General features: G+C 47.7%; 1 protein-coding gene across 10 annotated transcripts in view; it reads left to right on the top strand.

Annotated features, from left to right (window-relative positions):
• Positions 1 to 23,038, top strand: part of COL5A1 (collagen type V alpha 1 chain) — a 144,147-nt gene that overhangs the window by 94,996 nt on the left and 26,113 nt on the right. For all 10 annotated transcript variants that reach the window (XR_015808104.1, XR_015808101.1, XR_015808102.1 and 7 more), the window contains exons 26-49: positions 2,129 to 2,173; positions 3,143 to 3,196; positions 4,541 to 4,585; positions 5,239 to 5,292; positions 5,793 to 5,900; positions 6,294 to 6,347; positions 7,869 to 7,922; positions 11,970 to 12,014; positions 12,274 to 12,327; positions 13,172 to 13,216; positions 13,822 to 13,875; positions 14,421 to 14,474; positions 16,490 to 16,543; positions 18,035 to 18,142; positions 18,548 to 18,637; positions 18,729 to 18,782; positions 19,407 to 19,514; positions 20,620 to 20,727; positions 21,266 to 21,319; positions 21,980 to 22,033; positions 22,245 to 22,352; positions 22,447 to 22,500; positions 22,584 to 22,691; positions 22,791 to 22,844. Coding sequence is in view for 4 of the 10 variants with exons in the window: in XM_088177676.1 (XP_088033802.1) it covers positions 2,129 to 2,173; positions 3,143 to 3,196; positions 4,541 to 4,585; positions 5,239 to 5,292; positions 5,793 to 5,900; positions 6,294 to 6,347; positions 7,869 to 7,922; positions 11,970 to 12,014; positions 12,274 to 12,327; positions 13,172 to 13,216; positions 13,822 to 13,875; positions 14,421 to 14,474; positions 16,490 to 16,543; positions 18,035 to 18,142; positions 18,548 to 18,637; positions 18,729 to 18,782; positions 19,407 to 19,514; positions 20,620 to 20,727; positions 21,266 to 21,319; positions 21,980 to 22,033; positions 22,245 to 22,352; positions 22,447 to 22,500; positions 22,584 to 22,691; positions 22,791 to 22,844 (1,620 nt within the window). In the remaining 6 variants the exon portion in view is untranslated. The remainder of the gene's footprint in view (positions 1 to 2,128; positions 2,174 to 3,142; positions 3,197 to 4,540; positions 4,586 to 5,238; positions 5,293 to 5,792; positions 5,901 to 6,293; positions 6,348 to 7,868; positions 7,923 to 11,969; positions 12,015 to 12,273; positions 12,328 to 13,171; positions 13,217 to 13,821; positions 13,876 to 14,420; positions 14,475 to 16,489; positions 16,544 to 18,034; positions 18,143 to 18,547; positions 18,638 to 18,728; positions 18,783 to 19,406; positions 19,515 to 20,619; positions 20,728 to 21,265; positions 21,320 to 21,979; positions 22,034 to 22,244; positions 22,353 to 22,446; positions 22,501 to 22,583; positions 22,692 to 22,790; positions 22,845 to 23,038) is intronic.

Below are 23,038 nucleotides of genomic sequence, written 5' to 3'. Positions count from 1 at the left end.
ATAGTTTAACATGGAAAAAAAAAAGTTTAATATGGAAAATAAGACATCCTGCAAGGTCAGCTCACCCTCCTTGCAGGCTGGGATCATTTTGGGAAGCTCCATCACAGCTTTGCTCACCCTGGGTGTTTCTCCCCTTCCCTTCAGGCTTCTCTTTCCCCTTTTCCTGCTCCTCCTCTGTGTTCTGGATCTCCCAGGCAGGGATGGATCCTGGGTGTGTTGATTTTATTCCCATCCCAGCACTGCCCTGGGTGCTGCACAGAGGGGATAAGAGCAGTGGACATTACCTGTCAATGTTCCATCCTGGCAGCTTCCCCCCTCTCTAATCCCACTTTAAACATCATTTGCTTCACTGTAGAAATCAGCCTCAAAAAAAAAATAAAAAAAAAAAATAAAAAATCACCAGCCTTTCAACCCCATTTCATTGTTGCCCATCTCAGAGAGATATTCATTTAAGGAAAAAAATACCCCAGGATTGTTTCATTCTGCAAATGCAGAGAGAAAGGAAAGAAAGAAAAAAAAAAAAAAAAGAAAAATTACATTTCCCACCCTGGGATTATCATTCCTACAGAGGGCACTTGGAACATCCATACAATTGTTAGCTGAGTCAACAGAGCAGCTCCAGCAAAGCCCAGAACATCTCTAAATCTGTAGGTTTTGATGTGAAATTCCTGCAGCAGCCTCCGGGGAGGTTCTGCTGGAGAAACTCTTTATTTTCCAGCAGCCTGGAGGCTGTGCAGGAGCTGCAGGGTGGCTGTGCATGGACAGGGACCTTTCCCACCTGTGGGCAGAGTTTGAAGGTTTCAGTTGCTCTTTCCAAGGACAAAAAAAAATTAAAAAAAAAAAAAAGTTCTATTTGTAGAAATCTGTCTTGGAAAATCCCTGAAAATCTCTGAAAATCCCTGAGGGCCTCGCAGTGAGAGCTGCTCATCAATCTGTGATTTCAGGAGCAGCCAGGGAGATGGGCACAGTGAAAATGGGGATGGTTTAGTGCAGGGTGCACCAAAGGTCTGAAATCCTGCTGCAAGTTCATCCAGGAGCTGAAGGCAGGACTGCTTTTATGGTTTTTGTGCCCTGGTGCCATTAAAATCACAGGACAAAGTGAGATTTGAGTTTTCTGCCCCATTTTGCTGATGGAGGAATGACAGCTGTCATTTTGTTCCTTTATTAAACCAGCCTGGCTCAGGGGATTGACATTTCCTTCTGAAACTGATGATGGAAAATGCTCTTCATTTTCTTTGTTAGATTGGTAGAAATTTATTTATATAGAAATTTGTGTATTTAAAGGAGAGAGTTCAGTGGAGGCACCAGTGAGTGCAGAGTGGCTTTAGAGCAGCTCCCATCATCCTTCAAAATCGAAGGTCCCTGGGGGTGCAGTGAGATCCCTTTTAGGGATCATTGATATTGTAAAAATTGCCAAACCAAAAAGTTCTTTTCCATCCCAGCTCCATTTTGGATCCACTCAAACCCATTTTCCTGGATTCCCCATTCCTCACTGACTCTCCCAACTCTACCTGAGGCAATTCACACTTGGATTTTTACTTCTGTGACCCCCCCATCAAAAGGCTCTAAAGGTGATGAGAACATGTTGGAAACTCTGGGATGCTGAATTATTCAGCATCAAATCCCAAGAGGAATTCTGGCCAGCCTCCAGGCAGGGATGCAGGTTAGCTGAGCACTTGTCATGGCATCTGCTGCTGGACTCCAGGAATTAGGAACTTAATGATGGCTTCTGACCAGCCTGGGCATCTTGTGACCTTCACAAATTTCCTGCCACCAGGATTTTTTTATTTGTTCTCCTACCTGCAAAATCCCTGTGCTGCTTTCCTGCTGGACTCACCCAGCTGTTCTGCTGGCAGAGAATATTCCAGAATGCTTCGTGCTGCTCTGCTGGGAGGTGCTGAAGGGGAAAATTAGAAAAAGAAGTAGAAATATTTCTACCCCCAGGTAGAAATTAGAAATAAGCAGATTTCTTCCCTTTGGGAAAAGCAAGGTGGATTCAGGGGGGCATTTGTGTCAGTAGGAGCTTCCTGGGGAGCAGCTGCTCTCTGACAAATAAATCACAGCTACCAAAGCATTAAATGTGTTCTAAACACCAAAATTCTGTTTTCTTTGTCTCTTTTATCCACAGGGTCACCCTGGCAAGGAAGGTCCTCCTGGAGAGAAGGGCAGTCAGGTTGGTGTCCAAAAATCCCTCGGCTCTGGCAGGGGGAAGGTCAGAGTAGATGGATCAGCACAGGGGGTCAGGGATGAGGGCCAGGGGAGGTGCTGAGAAACCAACCCAGCTGAAATGGGAGAGCTGAGCCCAAATTTGATCTCTGGGTGTCTGCTCTGAGCTCCTCCCTGCTCTCCTGGCCAGCACTGAACCAAGGGAAGCTCGCTCCTGACAGACACAAATAAATATCCTCTGTGGCACGGGGAATGTAGAAAATAATGTTCCCCCCTCCTCCCCCTGCAAGTCCCTCTTTAACAATATATTGGAGATTATTGCCAGAGGCCAAAACCTTTGAATTATGCACTGGTGTGTGTGTGTGTGTCCAGATTTGCCATCTGCATTCCTGCTGCAGCTCAGGCTCTCCAAAATCATTGCACTTATCAAAATCCTCTGCTTAGCCAGGGGTGCTGGTGCTGCTGGACACAACCACAGCTGGATTTGTCCCACTGGTGTCCCAGGAGGCTGAAAATTCCAACCTTGCCTCTGGAGAAATCAAAATGGTTTGGGAGTGATCCCTGTGATCATCACCAGGGGGGTTTGGATTCAGGTGGGGCAGCAGGAGCTGTTCCTCCTCCCTGGATTTCTTCATCCAAACCACGAATCCTCCCAGGTGTAGAAATCCCCTTTCTGAAAAGCTTTTGCCATCCTGAGGACCCTCCTCATCCTCCTTTTCCTGTTGGATGGATTTTCCCATCACCTCAGCCCACCACACCTGCTGGAGGTGATGCTCCTGCAGCTCCCTGGGCTATTTTGGGCTATTTTGGGCTATTTTGGATTATTTTGGGGTTATTTGGGGTTATTTTCAGGTGGCTACTGCCATTCCTATCCCACGTGGGAAACAGGAAATTTGTTTTGCACACCCTCTCCTCATCACTGCACCTTTGGGTTGGTTTTTGATGTGTTTTTCCTGTTTGCATTTCGTCCCCTCAGGGTCCCCCAGGTCCTCAGGGCCCCATTGGTTATCCAGGACCACGTGGAGTCAAGGTAAGGAATTCCAGCTCTGGAATTCTCCAGCTGGGGGACACAGATGTGCACTCAGGGCCACCACACCTGCATTTATTGCTCCAGCAAGTCTTGGGTCCAGCATTTTATCCATGGGGATTATGAATTCCCTGCTCCTCAACAACCCCAGTTCAGCACTTGGGAGGGATTTTCCTCCAAATTCTCCCATTCCCATTCTTCCCAGAATGAATCTCAGCCACAATTTAACCAGGTTGATAAACCAGAGCAGCCTCTTCCCAACACAAAGCTGGATTTTCACATTCCTGATCCCAAACCTCGCTGGGCAGAGCCTGAGTGTCTCAGCCATGTGCTTTTCCATGGATTGAATTCCAGCTCCTGCCTCATTCCTGCTGCTGCTGAGGCACTGGAGGATTTTTTTTTTTTCCCCCCATTCTCCTGTGCTTTTATACCCATCAGGATGTATGAATTCAGGTGCAGAATTAAATCCCAAAAATCCCATAAATCCACAGGGATCTGCTCTGGCAAATACAAACACGTTGTATTTATATTTGATATTATTATGGGAGTGAGACAAGTGAAGTTAAACCCTCTCAAACCCATTGCTTCAAATTTTAACCAGAGCAAAATTCCAGCTCATTTCTTGCAGAGCTGCAGAAGACAGAGTGATCCATTAGGAAATGTTGGATTTCCCATTAAATTGGAGCTGCTCCACATTAGAATAAGAAATTGTGTCCTGCACCAAACCCCACAGCCAAGGTTTTGCTTCCTACAAGCAGAGTTCCCTGAAAAAAAAAAAGTGTTTGGGGTTTAAAAAAAAAAAAGTCTGATTGGGTTTGTAGCTATAAATAACTTCTAGATCTTCCCTCCTTTACCAAAGCCCTGTTGTACTGCACAAATATCTGGATGGATTTTTAATTATATTTTTCCTGGACATCCTAAAAAGAAAAAAAAAAATTAAATACTAAACAAAATATTATTCCTTTAAAGGAAACCCCAAAAGTGGTGGTTTTTCTTGTGCTGGTGTGGAGACCCAATTTTTTTCCCCAGTTTTTATGGAAAATATACATAGAAAAAAAAATTTTGTAGTGAATTTTATCACTGGAAACAAAACTTATGGATAGAAATCACCAACCCCACCTACCAAATCAAGACAGAGGTTTGGGACCATAAAATTCTCCCTGATGATCCAAAAGCCAGAGGGCAGCAGCTGATATTTAATTAATAACACCTTGAGGAGCATCACAGTTTGCAGAGATGCAATTAAACATCAAAGAGAGTAGAAATCACCACAATTAATGGGGATTTTTAATTTCTTCACCCTGAACTTTACCCATAGCCTGGTAACATCTTGATTTCTCTCCCAAGGGAGCAGATGGAGTTCGTGGGTTGAAAGGCACCAAAGGGGAAAAGGTGAGTTCAGCTTTTTTTGTTTTTTCTGAGCATTTTTTTTATGTGGATCCCACAGGATTTTCCTTGGGAAGTTTCCTCCTGTACAAGGGGTTTTCCTTGGGGAAAAAAAAAAAAAAAAAAAAAAAAGGGGGGGGAACTGAGCAATTTCCTTTCATTCCTGTCCCTCCCCAGCAATTCAGCAGTAAATGCAGCAGTTTTAGCCTGGGATCTCCCAAACTTTAAAACTTTTTGGGAAATGTCTTCAGTGCCTCTCAGGGATTAGCTGGAGGATGAGCTGCATTATTGATTAATCTGTAATTAAACCTTCTTGGCTGAAGGAAATATTGCAGTGTCCTGGAGGCTGCCTGGCAGCCAGGTGTAAAATCTCCTTCACGAGAATAAAACCAGTTCTATTTCAGAATTAATTGGTTCCCAGTGCTGCCAAGGTCTGCTTGTTCACGTTGGGTCTGTTTGTGATGCTGGGCACTTTTGGGGGCTCTGTAGGGTTTTTTGGGGGGTTTTTGTTTGTGCACTCCAAGGATTTGTAGAAGGCAATGTGTGGAGCTCAGCTTGTCCTTTCTGGATAAATGAGGCTTGAGAAATTTTAATTCTATTTTTTTTTCCCCCCTCCATCTCTACACCTTGGGTGATTTTTCCCCTTGTTCATGATTTAGGGTGAAGATGGTTTCCCTGGCTTCAAAGGTGACATGGGCATCAAAGGAGACCGGGTGAGAGTTTGGGACCTTTGGGATCAATCCAGCAGCTCCTGGTGGGCCAGGAGGAGACTGATCCCATGTCCTGTCCCCCTGTGTGACACTGCTGTCCCCTGTGTGACACTGCTGTCCCCTGTGACAGTGACACTGCTGTCCCCTGTGCCGCAGCTGCCAGTGCCACAATCCAGCTCCGATTTCCCAATAATTCCCATAATTATCCTGCAGTTACCCACCCCAACACTTCCCAGGGCTTGCTTTGCACATCCAACCACAATTTGGGAAGCAGGAGGGAGGTGGAAGGGTTAATTAGCAGTCCCAGCTAATGAGGGCTGGTTTTGTGCAGGTATTCCCAGTGTGATGGGATAACACCTGGATTTTGTGGGAATAAAACCCCAGTGCTTTGCTCACACCCCAAAATTTCATCTCCCCTGAGCCTGCTGGTGAAGCCCAGCTCTCCCCCAGAGCAGCTCCATGGAATATCCCTGTCTAATTAACACTTCTCTTGTAATTAACAGGGGGAAATTGGCCCCCCTGGCCCTCGGGGTGAGGATGGACCCGAAGGTCCCAAAGGTCGCTCTGGCCCCAATGGAGACCCAGGTCCCCTTGGGCCTGCAGGAGAGAAGGTGAGGCCAGGATGGGAATTCTGTGTTTCACACCAAACCCCACTGGTTTGGGACATTTTTAGGGCACAGGGGTGAAGGGGAGCTCTGGGGGTTTTGTGTGAAGGGAGGTGACATCGAGCCTTTGCTCTTTTTGGGGTTATTTGTTTGGGAACAGATTAAAAAAAAAAAAAAAAAAAGATCAGAGGGGAATAAATGGAGAAATTGAAAATTGAATTTGAATAAATTTCAATAGAAGCTCAGTCTAATTTTAAATAAAACCCCAAACATTCCTAACCAGCTCCCAGCACAGTTCCAGTGCTCACTCTCTATCTCCCCTTTGGGATTCCCCAAAGTTTCATTGCACCAGGTCCCATCTGCTCTGCTCCTCCCTAACCCCCCTGTCCTTTATTCCAGGGAAAACTCGGAGTGCCAGGACTGCCAGGATACCCGGGCAGGCAGGGCCCCAAGGTAATGGGATAATGGGATAATGGGATAATGGGATGGAAAATTTGGGATGGGATGGGGAGGTTTGGGATTGAATGGGATGGGATGAGGGAGTTTGGGTTTAAATGGGATGTGATGAGAGTTTGGGATTGAATGGGTGGGGATGAGGAGCTTTGGGATGGGATGGGGAGGTTTGGGATGGGATGAGGAGCTTTGGGATGGGGAGGTTTGGGATGGGATGAGGGAGTTTGGGATTGAATGGGTTGGGATGAGGAGCTTTGGGATGGGGAGGTTTGGGATGGGATGAGGAGCTTTGGGATGGTTTGGGATGGGATGGGGAGGTTTAGGATGGGATGGGGAGGTTTAGGATGGGATGAGGAGCTTTGGGATGGGATGAGAGAGTTTGGGATTGAATGGGATGGGATGAGGAGCTTTGGGATGGGATGAGGAGCTTTGGGATGGGGTGGGAGCCCAGGGACACAGCCCAGCTCAGCCCCCACTCGTGGGATGAGGTCCCTCCTTCCCCTCCCACAGGACAGAAACAGGGACTGGACAGACAGAGCTGAGCTGGCAGAATCCAGGGGCGTGGAATGGGATGTGCAGGGATGGATCCAGGCAGGATCCCTGGGAGCTTCCCTGCTGCTCCCAGGCATTGCAGCCTTCTCCTGGCATTAGGGGTTTCATCTTCCAAGATAGCATCATCTAATTAATTAATTAAGAGAACTATGAGGATAGCTCATGACTCAGGGTCTCCCTGAACTGAAATAAAATCATGCAAATGCCATTTGCATATTTGCAAACATCCTTTGTAGCTTCTCTCCACGCCCACCTCCGCTCAGGCCACTTTCAAGGCATTTTTTTTTTTAATTAAAACTGTGAATTCCATCCATAGATTTAGGCTCCAGCCCAGCTTTCACATGCCCTGGAGGCTTTGGGAACTTCTGTTTTTGTTAACTTTTTTTTGTAAGAATCATATTTTATTATTCATGTTCGCTGCTTTAAAAAAAAAAAAAAAAAACAACCAACCCAAGCTTGTTTCATTCTGGAGACATAATTATCTGCAAGAAATTGTTTCCTGCTCGTGGTGGGGCTGGTTTCTTTTTTAATTTGCATTTTATATCTGGAGTAAGATTGGGAGGGGGTTGTGTTTTTGCATTTTCTTGGTCTAATCCATATTTTAAAAGCAGCAGCAGCGATTCTCCAGGCACTGACATCAGAAAGGAACAAGGCAGGAGTTAAATTTTCATGTGCACCGCAGTGACTTAGGAGCTAAAATCCCAAATCCTGCCTGGGCTGCCACCACAACCATGGGCTTGGGTCTTTGCAGTGACTGCTAATGAGCTGTGGGTTTTTAAAAATTTTTTTTTTTGGTGTTGTTTTTGGAGAAAATGGAATTTCTGAGGTCACGCCAGGCCTGATGGTTTTGCTGTTATTCGAGGGAGGTTCAAAGGAGCTCTGGGGTCACTCCAGGCTGCTGGGGGTGACCAGAGCTGTCCCTGCTGTGTCCTGAACCTCTCCCTCTCTGTTTGCTCTCCCCCCCCCCAGGGCTCCATCGGATTCCCAGGATTTCCAGGAGCCAATGGAGAGAAGGGCACACGGGTAAGAGCTGCTTTTTCCACTGCTCCACTCATTTCTTTCTCTCCAAAGAGATGTGGGGATCATTCCTTTGCTGGGCTGATGCTCCAGAGGCTTTTCCATTTAGGAATTGGCCAAAAAAAAAAATCTGATGCCAGGATGAGGATCCTGCTGCAGGACAGGGGGGTGCTGGTGAAGCAGCAGATTCCCAATTAAACCCTGGGAATTTTCCCTTCAGGATATTTTAAGAGGCTCCTCTGAACCTGAATCCTTCCTGCACTGTCAGACTTTGCTCAGGGCACAAAGAGCTCTTTAATTAACAGTAATTATTAGAGATGGCTGAGTCTGCTCAGAAGCAGCCAGAACCATCTTTCACCTAACTTGAAATTCTAAATGCATGGCTGAGAACGCTCTCAGTGCTTTTAATAAGCTGCTCAAAATTCAGAGACACCCTGAAAATCAGGGGGTTCCATCCCCCAGCCTTGTCTCTGCCTCTCACCCCACCTCCACAGCCTTCTCTCAGAATAGGGATTGTCTAAATATACTGATTTATTTTTTATCTGCTGCAGAACATGCTCGAATTAAAGCATTCAGAGTACAAACAAAGTCATTTTCTGCACCAGCTCCGGTCACAGTGACAAGAAGGGGGAGTGAGGACAGCAAGTGGAATTAGTTTCTTTTTTACTCTCATTTAAATAGAAATGACTTCTAACAGACGGCTTTGAGAGGAGCCCAGCAAATATAAATCACTTTGCACTGCATTAATATCCTGCCACTGCCGTTTGGGTCCTATCCACCCCCCTTTTTTATGATTTCATTTCGTTTGGAGCTACAAATCCTCATCCTCACCCTTCCCTCTGCTCTGGCTGAGCAGGAGGAGGGAGGCCAAGAAATTCAGCCTGGAATTCCTTGGAATTCTCTGGAATTCCTCCCTTCCTCCTCCAATAACCAGCAATAAAATCCCTTTGCTGGATTTTGGGGTGGGGGTGTAGAACAGCAGGGGAGGGATGTGCTGCTTTGAATCCCTGCACAGTCATGAATGATTTTATTCTGGGATGGAATCAAATCCATCTGGGATGGGATGGGAAATCCTCCAGGGAGTGGAGAAGGTACCAGGAGCTGGGCATTTCTGAGGCTGGGACAAACCCTGAGGGGGTTTAGGCTTCAATTTTGGCATTATCCAGCCTGAAAGGGATTGGGGAGGAGCAGATCTGATGGGAAAGGGCCCAGCTTCAGAACCAAGCCATGAGAAAAGAAGAAAAAAAACAAAACAAAAAAAAAAAATCAGCACTTTGCTCACTTGTATTCCAAACGAGCTTTGTGCCTTTAATGGGGGTAGTGAGGATATTTAGTTACACCCTTGGCATGCCTCACATTTCTTCAGGAATTTAAAAAGTTGTTTGTTTTTTTTTTAACCTCTCAAATGCTGATTTATTTCATGGTAATTCCAATTTGTAATTTTTTTTTTTTTTTTTCCTTTTCAATGGGTGATTAGACCATTTCTACCATTTTATATCCAGTTCATCAAGCTGCATTCACTTCATCAGTGTAGAGAGAGATTTTCATGGACAAATCTTTCTATTAGCAATAGGAGCTCAGCTTGGAAATTTAAAAGTAGCAGAAATACTGATTTTCAGTAACAGCTTTGCTATCCATCTATATATATATATATATTTTTTTTTTTTTTTTTGCTCCCAAGTATCCCATTTGAAAGAAGAGAAAAGCAATTATATAGAGAATTATAGGCTGAGCTGGGGTCACTCTGCTCCAGTCCTCATCTTATTTTAAGCCTCGTTGAGTCAGACTTGATAAATCCCCTCTGCTTCTCCTAAGACCACTCAATTTGTTGGGTTTATGAGTGTGTTCACATGGAGTCAAGAAAGAAAATTTCCAGGATTTTTTTTTTCCTCCAGTTCATTGGACAATAACTCAATTTGCAGCTGCAACAACCTCAAATCATTTGTTTGTCTTTTCTTTATCACAATATCCCCGTTTTGTTTTTTTAATTCCCTGGTTTATGTGGCTAAAATCATGCAAATCCCACATTTCTCTCCCGAAATGGAACTCAGCTTTTCAGCTGGTGGTTTCAGCAGCACAAAGAATCTTCCCAAGTTGTTAAATAATTCAAAAAAAAGGTGAAAATCAAAGGTGGAAGGGCAGGACCTGAACAGGCAGCTGGATTTTAGTGCCCCAAACACAAAAATTCAGCTGGTGGCTGTTCAGTTGTACCAAAAAATGCTGGAAAGGTAAAAATGGAGAGGAGGAAAAAAAAGGGATGAAGACGATTAGAGGATGAATCTGGGAAAAAGCTGAGAAAATTGAGATTGCTGGAGAAGAGAAACTTTGGGGTGAGCTGGTTGTGACCTCCCAGAACTCGAAGGGAACCTGGAGGAAAGATGGAAAAAAAGAGCCTGGGGTGAGCTGGGGTGGTGGAAGGTGTCCCTGCCCATGGAATGTTTGAGATGAGCTTTAAGGTCCCTTCCAACCCAAAGCAGCCTCTGATTCTCTGTTTGGTGATTTTGGAGAATTTTGACACCCATGAAATCCCCCAAGAGCTGCTCATCATCACCTCAGCTCCAGGTGGGCTCAGGATCTTTTCAAGGCCTGCTGATGAAATCAAGAATTAAACATGAACCATAAATCTGATTTTAAGGGCTATTTTCTGCCATTTTTTGTCTGCTTGCCCAGTGTGACAGAGCCTGGGGGGGTGTGGAGGTCCCCAAATCCGAATGTTTCTTGGTGTGTCTTAAAAATAATCTGATTTTTGCTGCCTTCACGTCAAAATCCTAGTTTGAAAAATATAGGTCTGTGTACATTCGCAGGGAAAATAAATTCTTTGCAACCGTACACGGGGCTGAATGCATGATTAATGACAGCAATAAGCAGGGGGAAATTTGACTTAAAAATAGAATTGTGGGAGAAGGAGAAGAGTGTGGGGGCTACCTGAGGGGAGGCAGCACTCTCTCTCCTCCCCACCTGCTCCCAATTTAGCCTCCCAGAGCTCAAAGAAAACCAGCTGGAGTACTTTAAAGTGAATTTTGTAATTAATTAAAAATTAAAAAAAAAAAAATTAAAAAAAAAAAAAAAAAAAAAAAAAAGCCAGCAGGCTTTAATAAATGGAGCTACAGAACAAGGAAGATTCAGCAGGACTAATTTTAGCAGCTGGAAGAAAGTTGATGGTGAAGTTTTCCAGCTCCTGTTTTATGTTGTGCTGGTTAATGAGTGTCAGAGCCGAGCAGGCAGCGCAGGGAGGTGATGGATTTGGGGCAGAAAATGGCAAAGGGATATTTTAAGCACCGAGGTTTCCTTCCATGGAAATCGAGCCTTCCTCTCCTCTCCTTTCACGGGTGCTTGGTGCCATTAAAGGGGCAAAGTCAAATATTTCAGTGGTTTTTTTTTTTACACCACCAAAAATGAGCTTTTAGGTCACTCCTTTTCTTTTAGGCGCAGCTTAATGCCGTGCCAGATTTAGGTCGAGCCTTGTTGTGCCTTTTCCATGGCAGGATTAATCCCAGGGAGCTGAGTGCAGCTCTCAGATCTCATCAGCTCCTGCCAAACAACGCCCGGAATTCCTTGTTTAGCTCGGAGTTAGGGAAGATGTGTAATTATGTCGGGCAGATTAATTAATTAGCCTGTGTGCTGGAGGGAGCTGCTCTGAGCAGGACTCTGCTGTCACACCTTCCAAAATCCCACAGCAACGCCTGGGAGCAGAGGGGTGAGGACCCTGCTGCCTGTCAGGAGCAGGGACCAGGGGGGAAAAAAGGGATTGCAGGTGTTGGGGTGGCAGAGCTGAGGAGTTTTTGGGATGCTGCATGGTCTCATTTTGGGGTTTTAAAGGACTTTGGATGCTGCTCCTGAAGAGATCCATTCCCTCAGAGGGCAGATGGTGTCTGGGTGTTGGGATTACTGCCCAAGTGCTGTAAATTCAGATAAATCCAAGAATCAGGAGATGGATGTCACCCTGCTGCTGACTTTTTGATGGCATATGAGAAGCAGAGAGGTTCTGGGGCAATCTGTGTGTGCCAGGCTCTGCTGTGCTGCTCCCTAATCCCTTCTCCTTTTCCATTCCAGGGCACTCCTGGCAAACCAGGTCCGAGGGGGCAGCGTGGTCCGACGGTAACGAGCCAATTCTTCATCCTTGTGCCTTCCCAAACCTCGTCCTGGCCAAAGGGAAACTGGGATTTGTGTCCTCACCGGGGGGATCTGACCCTCAGCTAAACTGGGAGACACAGATTTGGGGCTGGGTCTCACCACTTAAAATCTTTTTAAATCTTTCTGCTGACTTTCCTCGTTGCTGCTGGGATGATTTGTTGACCCCACGTAGCTCAGGCGGCAGCAGAAAAGCCTCAAATGTCACTTTTTGTTTCTTTTCAAGGGTCCACGTGGAGAAAGAGGCCCCAGGGGAAGCACTGGGAAACCTGGCCCAAAGGTAAGGCTTGGGGGAGCCTTTGGGGTGGTGTCCTGGGCAATGTTGGTGTGGAGAGCATCTGGTTCATCTCCCTCCATCCCCCTGCTGTCCTTTCCCTTTGGATTGGGAAAGCTGAGCCCTCCTCAGGTTCATTCCCAGCTCAGTGGCTCCTGACCCAACTGCAGAACAGGTGCCCAGGTTCTGTAAATGTGAGCCCAGGAGCCAGCAGGACTCTGAGTGCATGCACAACCCTACAGCCCCTAAACCTCCCCCAACCCCTCCGTTTTGGGGTTTAAATGGGGTTTTAACCCCCTTAGAGCCCTTAGGCTGTGTCGTGGGTGAGGAATGAGGTGCTGTTGGTCTCCAGAACCTGGCTGAGCCATTTTTGCCTTCCCACTGCTGAGCCAGGATTGGCAAAATTCGGGATTTTTCTCCCAGCCAGTCCAGAGGCACTGACAGGTTACCTGAGCATTGAGCACCAGGCTTGGTGGAAGCAAAGCTTTTGTTGGGTGATGTTGTCACCACCCTGCTGCCAGATCTAAAAACAAACATCTGGGCTTTGTGTTGGCATGAATTTTTGATAAATCCCTCCTCTTTAGGGCTGGCATTTATCTCTCTGGGGGTGGCCACAGTGTGGTGGAAATATCCCAATCTCCCCTGGATTTTGATGAAGGGACGTGGGGGGAACAAGCAGCTGCTCATTTGTCACTGGCTGCTGCTCCTGCCACAGAATTATTATTAGACAGGGCTGGGGGAGTTGCTGGGCTGTGGTGTCACCGTGGGCTTGGTGCTGTCTGAAGCTGTGATGCTGATTTGGGTATTTTTTTTTAAAAAAAGGCTCTCTTGTTTTTCTTCTTCCTAAAAGGGCAACTCTGGTGGTGATGGCCCCCCTGGTCCTCCTGGAGAAAGGGTAAGATGAGCTGAGGGGTAAAGCAGAACTCAGTCCAGTGCTCTGGCAGAGGAGGTGGGGTTGCAGGGCTGAGGAGATTTTGGCAAGGAGGATCCTCCTGGGTGCCCTGTTAGCTCAGCAAAAGAGGAAAAAAAGGGAAATTCTTGGTTAGAAATCCCAGGTGAAATGTGCTGGTGTGGAGAGAGGTCCCACAAGTCACCTCCAGCCCTTAGGTCCTGTCTGAGCTCTCCAGGGAAGGCTCAGGAGGGATTTTGGGTGTCCTGTGGAAGCACCAGAAATCAAAAGTCACCCCTGGGTGGCTGCAGGCAGCCAGAATTTCAGGAATTTCTGGAGGATGTGTTTCTCTAGGACCTCCTACTGCTTTCTCCAGATCACAGTCAGGTGGCAAATCCTGAAACAACAGGACTTTCATGATTTTAACCTCAATTTCTGGGTTTTTTTTTTCCCTCACTGGGTTTTGTTCTGTTTGTAAATTTGTCCACACAATCACCCAGCATTTGGCTCTCCAGATCTTTGTGCTCACCTGCTGCTCACCCAGGGGTAATATTTCATATTAAGTGTTCCAGGTACCTTAACCAAGTTCTCTGCCTTGTCTTTCATCCCAGGGACCACCAGGGCCTCAAGGACCAACTGGATTTCCTGGACCAAAAGGCCCCCCTGTAAGTAATTCCTCAATTCCTAGGACATCCAAAGGAATAATCCAGCCTTTCCCACCCAGCCTGAGCTGATTCCCTGACAAATGGTGATGTTCCAATAAAAGGCATTACTGAGACATGCTGATAACAACACAGATTTTAAATAGCCAAGTAAATTGCAGCTGATTATAAATGTTCATTTCCTCCTGACTCAGGATCTCTGGGATCTTTTGTGGTTGTTCTGTGCTTTATTTTCCCTCTGTGGACAGCACAGCACTGCTGTCTCTGCAGTTGTTGTACCCTGGGGGGGGACCTCAGAATTGGTTTGGGAGTGATTTCCTGAGTGTGGTGAGCAGGTCCTGTGAGATTAATCCTTTGGGAGATGTGTGGGAAGGGAAAGGGTGCAGCTTTTAGGGTTCTGCAGCTCCATTTCCCTGTGAGACAGCTGGGAGCTGAGGCAAGCAGGGCTGGTTCAATGTTTGTCACAGTTTTTTTGTTGGTTTTTTTGGTTTTTTTTTAATCACCGAGCATTTGGTGATGCTGCTTCTCCCCCTGCTCTTCTGCCACAGGGTCCCCCTGGGAAGGATGGATTGCCTGGGCACCCTGGCCAGAGAGGAGAAACTGTAAGTAGCCAAAAAATCTTGGACTGCTCATTGCTCCAGAGCCTCCTTTTGGTTTCTCTACACCTTGCTGTGCTGCTGGGGAGCTGCAGCCCCATGTTTGGATTATTTGGATTCCCTGAGGGTTTGTCTCTCCAGTTTGGATTATTTGGATTCCCTGAGGGTCTGTGTCTCTCCAGCTGCTCAGGGGGGATCTGTGGGCAGCCCATTTTTCCCCCACTGCCTTCCCCAGCAAATGAGCATTAAAAAGGTTTTGCACATTATGCATTTTTTCCCCTCAACTTACCACACAATTTAATTAATTTGCTAAGCAAGGCAGTGCAAACATTGCTCAGCCCAACATCAGATATTTATTTACACACCATGAGATTGATTTTAAAACAAGGGGTTGGGAGGTGTTTTTGGGCCAAGTCCTCAGGTCAGGATTAACTTAAAGGTGAGGAGTTTTCAGCTGCCAGAGCCTGACTGACATTGAGTCTCCCTTGAGTTTTCCATGACATCCAAGGACACCTCCAGCCAAGGTGGAAGGAGCAATGGGAACTTTGACAGCATCTGCTGTCATCAGCTTCTGACACTGGAATCAAAAGCATAAAGTCTGCAGGAATGAATGGAGAATGGTCTTTTAATTATTTTGGGGTCTGAACGCTCTCCCTAATAGCTTTCCTCAATTTGCCTCTCCCAGGAAACAAAATCTTTGTTATCCTGTGCCATCAACCTTGCAAAGATCACTTTCCCCTGCAGACCCAGGCAGCAGAAGTCCCTTTTTTGTCCCCTTTTCCCTTCACAGAGCCAAAAAGCAAGGAGAGAAGCATAAAAATGAATTAAATGCTCTTTCTACATCAGTAGCCTGGTCAGTGCAGTGTATCTTTGTGCAAGATTGAAATCTCTGTGTCAAACACTTCCCTTGATTGAAGTTCCCATTCAGCAGCAAACAGGCACGCTGAGATATTTGGCCATATTAGAGTTGCAAAGATTGGCTTTAAAAAAAAAAAAAAAAAAAAAAAAAAAGGCAGATTCTAAAGCCTCTGTGCCCAAGGCTCCAAGAGCACAAAAGGAAACCCCTTTCTTCAGGTTAATAAGGAAAGTCCTGCACAGAAATGGTCTAAATATTTGTCTGTGATAAGAGTTTAAATAGTGCCTTCATTTCCCAAGGATATTTTACCATTTCCTCATCAGTGACAGGATATTTTCTGATCTGCAGGCAGCCAGAATAGCATGGAGGAGTTATTTAAACATGACAGGCTAGCGTTGGCATGGGATTTATCTGATCCTCTTTTGTGGCAACGAGAAAATAGCCCCCCGTGCCCTAAATGCCATTCCTCAAGCTTGTCAGCAGGCTGGAGTAACAACCATAATTAATGTGCTTTTTAAAGATTAGCCTGGGAGAGCCAAACAATTGCAGTGGTGAGAGTTCCTCGTTGTCACTCTTCAAAATGCCATTGGAAGGAGCTGTCATGGAGCCTTCCCAGCTCATCAGCCTTTGGAGACAAACAGGGCTGTGGTTCCTTTCAGCAAATGTTGATGGAGGAGATAAAGCTTCACTCAGCCCCCGCGGGTTGTGGTGCTGAGCTGAGACAGAGCCGAGCCTAAACCAGCACCAGAACGGGGAGCAGGATAAGGGAAATGGCTTTTGAGAATTGCTCAGCGTAAAGAAGTTCACACTGAATTTTTTTTTTTTTGACAGCCATTTAATAGCTATTAATGGCGGTTTTAATTGCCATTTCCTCTATGGTTTTATGAGTGTAAGCGATTTTTATATGTATATATCTGGCCAAACCACAACAGCTCCATCCAAACAGCAGGGCTGAGCTTTGAGGATCCCTTCTTCTTCTTCTTCTGTTTCACCTTTTATAAATGTACAAACACATTTTTCCCACTTTCTGCTTGATTTCTTATTTCCTTTTCCTTTGGAATGCCCACCTTGGTCAGGGATTGTCACTGGGGGAGGAACAGCTGGTGGCAGTGTGACCCTCACAGGCAGAAATGTCACCTCTTTGTCTTTTCCCTTTCTCTAACAGGGTTTCCAAGGCAAGACTGGCCCTCCAGGCCCCCCTGGTGTTGTAGGTCCTCAGGTAAGGAGCAAATGCTCACCCAGCCCTGCAACTGGTCTTTACTGGTTCAACTGGAGCTGCTTGTGCAGCAGGGACTCCTTTTCCAGGGAAGGCAAAGCCTTTGTCAGGTGATTTTGAAATTCCTGAGGCACGTGTGAAATGCCATCCATGGCCCCAGCTCACCTTGCTGAAGGGTTGGGATGGGGTTTAGAGAAATGGAAATGAGGTGGTTCCTGTGAGCTCAGCACAACCACCCTGGTGTAAAACTGGTGTAGGGTGAGAAACCAGCAAAGAAAAGCACAAACCAACTAAAAAACACAAGCCAGCAAAATAAAAGCACAAACCAGCTGAAAAGCAGAAACTAGCAAAGACAAGCACAAACCAGCAAAGCATAAACCAGCAAAATAAAAGCACAAACCAACTGAAAAACACAAACCAGCAAAATAAAAGCACAAACCAAATAAAAAGCACAACCCAGCTAAAAAGCACAAGCCAGCTCAAAGACCTTGAGCAGGAGGGAGTTAAATGAGATCTCCAAGGGCTGTGCAGCTGCTGGTGGTCAGGGCAGAGCAGACGTGATGCCAGAGTGCTGTTCCATGTCAGTGTGAGCAAAATCACCCCTCTCTCATCTGAAGTGCTGCCAGGTTCTGTCAGAGCCGGCCTGGTTCACTTTCAGTCCCCACGAGCTCTGTGGGAACAAACCCAAATTTCAGTGAGCCTGCACTGAGCAGGACTGGCTTGGGGTCCTTCCCTCAACTGCTGGGGAGCAGCTCTTTAATTAGAAAGTAATTAATTTGTCCTCTTTAATGACAGCATAAAGTCCCTGATTTGTAAATTCCCTGATTAGGGGCAATTCCCTGATGGCTGTGTCTGTCTTCTCAAGTGCAAATTAGGATCGGTGGCAATTTCGTGTGGCTCTGCTGGGCTCAGTTGCTGTGATGTGTGGCTGCTGAGTGCTCTAAGTGGCTCCCCTGCAGCAGGACATGAGTTACAACCCTGTCCCCAAAGCCACCAAGGGGCAGGGACGTGGTGGTTTTAGTGCACAGCGGCTTTTGTCCTCCCAAAAACGAGCCTTTGGGGAGCCCTCAGTGGCACTTGTGTCACCCTGAGTGCCCTGGGAGGGCAGGGAGGCAGCTCTAATTGCCAGGCAGTGCCAGCCTCATGCATTATTTATGTCCCATCCATCAGCAGGGCTGGAGAGCGCTTAGGAAGTTTTCAATTAAAAAGGCAAAGCTGAGTTGGAGTGTTAACATCTCATTCGGGTGAAATTTGCTTTCACTCCAGAGGTTCCCAGTGCCTCCAGTGTGCCCAGGGTGATGGTGGCCACTCCCAGGTGTTGGAGATGCCAGAGGGGGAATCTCTGCAGGGATTGCTGGTGGCACTCAAAGGCACCTCTTCCATCCCATTGCACCCCAAAAAAACTCAACTGACACCCTGCACTTTTCCCTTCCTCACTTGTTCTGTCAATACCCACCCCGTTTTCTCTGACTGTTTTTTTTTTTTTTTTTCCAGGGTCCAACTGGTGAGACTGGACCCATGGGTGAGCGGGGCCACCCAGGCCCTCCAGGGCCCCCAGGTGAACAGGGCCTGCCTGGCCTCACTGGAAAAGAAGGGACCAAGGTAGGGACTGGAATTCACCCTCCTTGCTGCCTTCCATCCCTGGACATGGAGAGGATGGTCCAGGAAAGAAATGGAGGTTCTGGAGGCTGAGGGGATGGGTTGGGCCACCAGGGGATGGTTCAGGAAAGAAATGGAGCTTCTGGAGGCTGAGGAGCTGGGCTGGACCTCCAGGGGATGGTTCAGTAAAGAAATTGAGGTTCTAGAGGCTGAAGGGATGGGTTGGGCCACCATGGAATGGTTCAGGAAAGAAATGAAGGTTTTGAAGGCAGTGAAGTTGGGTTGGGCCACCATGGGATGGTCCAGAAGAGAAATGTAGGTTGTGCCTCACGCCAGTGGAGGCTGAGGGGACGGGCTGGGCCTCCATGGCACCTGCAGATGCTGAGCTCTCTGTCCCTGTCCTTGCAGGGGGATCCTGGCCCCGCTGGCCTCCCAGGCAAGGACGGTCCCCCAGGACTGAGAGGATTCCCTGGAGAGCGAGGCCTCCCCGGCCCCATTGTGAGTAGAGGCTGCTGGCTCCCTCCAGATGGAGAATTCCCAGTTGTCCACCTCCCCAAATAACAAAAAAACTTTGTTTTCCTTCCTCCAGGGTTCTCCAGGGCTGAAAGGCAATGAAGGTCCCCCAGGCCCCCCAGGCCCAGCCGTGAGTATCCCTGTCCTTGCAGGCACCACCATTTACAGCTTGGCAGGGCCAGGCCAGGGTTAGTCACAGCTCCAGCCTTTATCCCCCTTTTCCTGATGTTCCTTTAATTCCATTTCCCTGGATGTTCCTTTTATTTTACAAGGCACTGGTGGAACAGCTCAGTCATTTTGTGGGGTCAGCTGTGGATTTACGTGACAGGCTCAGGGAGCTGCAGGGGTTCAGCACATCCAGGATTTGGTTTTAATCCACCTGCTTTCCCTCTGGAAGTTGTCTCCACTTGAGATCCCTGCTCAGGGCCGCCCTCCTGGAAGGAAACATCCATCATCCAACCCTCCCTGCTGGCTGTGAAGTGCCTCTTGCTCTTGTTCCAGAATGTTTATGTGTCCCCAGGAACTGAGCTCTCTGCACTATCCAGAGGAGAACTCAGCCCTTGCTTTAATTTGATTTTAATTCACAAAACCAATCTGCAGTCCCCCTTAGGCCGGTGGTACCAACTCTTCCCGTGGCAGTTATCCCATCAAATGTGCACAAACATGGATGAAGAGCTTGGATTTCTCTCTGTCTGGGCATGGGTGAAGCTTGATACTGCAATTAATGCTCTTTTCCTCCTCCTCCTCCCAACAGGGCTCTCCTGGGGAGCGTGGCCCTGCAGGATCAGCTGGCCCTATAGGATTGCCAGGGAGACCTGGCCCTCAAGGACCTCCAGGACCTGCAGGTGAAAAGGGAGCTCCAGTAAGTACCAGCAGGAAGATGAACCATTGTGGGACAGCTGGAGGTGTGTGCAGGAGGGAGCAGAGCGTGCAACCAGTCCTTGTGGAGATTTACAGTGTAAAAAATAAGGAATTCAACTCATAATTCAATTAGAAAGGAATTTTCTCATCCTGAGCACATCTTGGTGGCACCTCTGCCATCAAGCGTGGCTGTGACACCAGGCAATGAGGAGACCTGGGGGCTGAAAAGGTGACACAGCCTGTGTCCCCTCCTGGTGACAAACAGCCAGCCCTGTGGGCAGAGAACTGAGCCAGCCCCAGCAGCACAGAGGTGGCTTTGGTGATGTCGATTGATATCAGAATTTACCAGCCACGCTTGCTGCTTTGTTAGAAACTCCAGCAGCGAATCCAGAGGTGAGAATTTCCTGGTGAATCAGTTTTGGGAACATCTGTCCTGCTGAGTGTGTCAGTCAGGGCAGGGATGAATAGACAATTTATGTGGCATCTAATTTCTTTAGAGGAGAACACCCAGGATTCGGATGCAATTCAATTATGGGCGAGGAAACTGGAAAATATTCACTGTTCAGTTCCTGTAAACAAACAAATTTGATTGGAAGGCTCCTGCTCAAAGGAGTACAAGAAGATGTTGACACAGAGATTGTTTTATTCACTTCAGGTGGTTTTATTTGTCCAGAATCTCAGGATGGGCCTCCTGAGAACCCCCCCCTTAGTTGGGGGTCAGCCAGAGAAGGAGCAGCAGTGAGTGCTGGGGCAGCCAGGACCAGAATCAGCAAATACTGGCTCGTGGGAGTAAAAATTACTTGAGATCTTGTTTGTCATCCAGACAGAGATGGCAGAGGGTTCAGATTAAATCAGATTATGTTGCTGTAGCAGTGAAATTGCAGCTGTGATCGGGGTATTCACTGCTTACATTTGTTTGTTCTTTTCATTATCCCTCAAGACAGAAGTTCAGTCTCATTTCAGACAAGGAGCACAGATGAAATATCAGCTGGAACCGGCTGTGCTGTTCCTGCCTGTCCAGCCAGGATGTGAATAAAACCTTAATGGGCTGGAAAGGCTCTCTTGGAGAGCTGGGGGTGTGACCTGCCTGTTTTTTCTGCTTCCAGGGGGAGAAGGGTCCCCAAGGACCGGCTGGCAGGGATGGCATCCAGGGCCCCGTGGGACTGCCCGGCCCTGCAGGTCCTGTTGGACCTCCTGGAGAGGATGGAGACAAGGTGGGGACAGCTCCTGCTGCCTGGGGTCACTGTGGCAAGGAACTGGGTGATGTTTCCACCGTGGTGTGCATCCCACAGTTGGGTGGGATGTGCTGCTGGGGGATTTTTATGGAACTCAGAGCAGATGGGGCTCCGTGTGCTCTTCCAGCCACGAAATTCCCTGAAATCCAATTTGCCTGCCCCAAACCTGTAGCAGGTGGCTGCTCACAGACATTCAGCCTTTCCAAATTAATTCCCTCTGCCCCCTCTCTCATTAAGCCCCTCTGGAGTGGAGGATTCCCAGGAAACATCAGCTGGGATAAATCCCTCGTGGCTGCTCAAAGGGTGTGCAAGATGCAGCCGAGAAACTGTGGGATGGAAAAGGGTTTGGTTGCACCTGGAGTGGCCAAATCTCTGGAATCTCTTCCCATGAGAGTGGGAATTCAGCCCACTCTGGCATGTCCCTGTGGGATTTGTGCTGAGGGTGCAGACACACAGGGCTGGGATGTTGGGATGTGGAAATGGTGAGGGATTAATGGTGTCCCTTTGTTCCTGGCAGGGTGAGATTGGGGAGCCTGGACAGAAGGGCAGCAAAGGTGACAAAGGGGAGCAGGTGAGTGGGGGCAACTCTGCTGGAGCTGCTGCTCTGCAGTGTGGTTCATGGTGTGACTTGCTGGAAATAGAAATGAAATTTATATCGTTTTCTAATGTTGATTCATCTTCTGTGCTTCATCAAATACCCACATGATGTAAAAAAAAAGTGAGAGGCTCAAGTGGGAGCCTCCATCTCCCAGGAACACTGAGATATTTCCACATCACCCACTTAGCATGGAAATATCTGTGAAACATGGGCAGTGTTGCCATCAAAGTTGGGTCTTTGGCTGAAGTTCCCTCTCTGATTTAGTTGAAGATGTCTCTGCTCATGACAGAGGGGTGGACCAGGAGATTTTTAAAGGTCCCTTCCAACCCCAACCACCCTGTAATTCTGTGATAATTCCAGTTCCACACCCTTTATGCACTGCCCAGAGTTACCCAGGACTTAGGGCTGAGTGCTGACATTGCTTTGCTGCACAAAAATATATTTGGATGTGTTTGCTCTCCACTGGCACCAGGGCTGAGGAATTGTGGGGTGTCCAAGGAGACCTGACCCTGTTCTCCATCTCTGTTTTGGGAATTAATGCAGTTTGAATGGAGATTGTGTTGAAGGAATTCACCTTTTCCAGGTGAATTTGTCACTCTGCTCCTAACTCTGACATTTCTTTTTTTGGGACAGGGTCCCCCAGGCCCCACCGGTCCCCAGGGTCCAATTGGTCAGCCTGGCCCAGCTGTGAGTATCACCCCCATTTGCAAAAATCCCTTTTTTTTAATATTTCCCCCCCACAAAAAAGCCTCCTGGGAAGAACTGGACCGATTCCTGCCTGGCACAGGGGGTGCTGGGATGGGGTTTGTGTGACCCCACATCTGTCCTGGGCTGATCAGATCTTTGATCAGACCTGATCTCAGACCTTTGATCACACCTAAACTCCCTTTCCTTGCAGGGAGCTGATGGAGAGCCCGGGCCCCGAGGCCAGCAAGGGCTCTTTGGTCAGAAAGGTGACGAAGGACCCCGAGGTTTCCCTGGTCCCCCTGGCCCCGTGGGCTTGCAGGTAAATTGCAGCATCCAGGGAGGGTTTAGGGGGATGAAATCTGGGGCTCACCTGAGATGTTCACAACTAAAATTCACCCCCTGCACCTCCACAGGGCCTGCCTGGACCACCTGGGGAGAAGGGAGAAACAGGTGACGTTGGGCAGATGGTAAGGGGCTTCCACATTGCTTTGTTCCTCACTGCCATGGCTCTGAGAAACCCCCTCTGAAATTTGTCCTCCTTTTCTCTCAGGGTCCACCAGGCCCACCAGGACCCAGGGGTCCATCTGGGCCACCAGGAGCTGATGGTCCACAGGGTCCTCCTGGGGGAATAGGAAATCCTGGAGCTGTAGGAGAGAAGGTAAAGCTGAGTTTGCCACAGCACTCGTGCAGTGGCTTTGCTGTGCCAGCAGAAAACTGCAGGAATGTGAATATTTCTATTTTCTTTTTCCCTGTGCAGGGTGAACCTGGGGAATCTGGTGAGCCTGGTCTCCCTGGAGAAGTTGGCCTCCCAGTAAGTGCCCCCTGGGATGTGCATGGGACAGCAGGGACTGAAGCAGCCCTGTGCTGGATTTTGGGTATTGATGACACATTGCCACGTTCCTGGGTATTTATAGGATCACGTTTAGTCACCAAATCTGGGCTACCCACGACTGAACACCATGAGCACCACTCAGTCCTTGTGGGAAGGGACTGTTAAATCATGTC

Source organism: Sturnus vulgaris, chromosome 22, assembly GCF_052056855.1.
Source record: "Sturnus vulgaris isolate bStuVul1 chromosome 22, bStuVul1.hap1, whole genome shotgun sequence".
Lineage (NCBI taxonomy): Eukaryota > Metazoa > Chordata > Aves > Passeriformes > Sturnidae > Sturnus > Sturnus vulgaris.
This window is presented reverse-complemented; position numbering and strand designations above follow the sequence as displayed.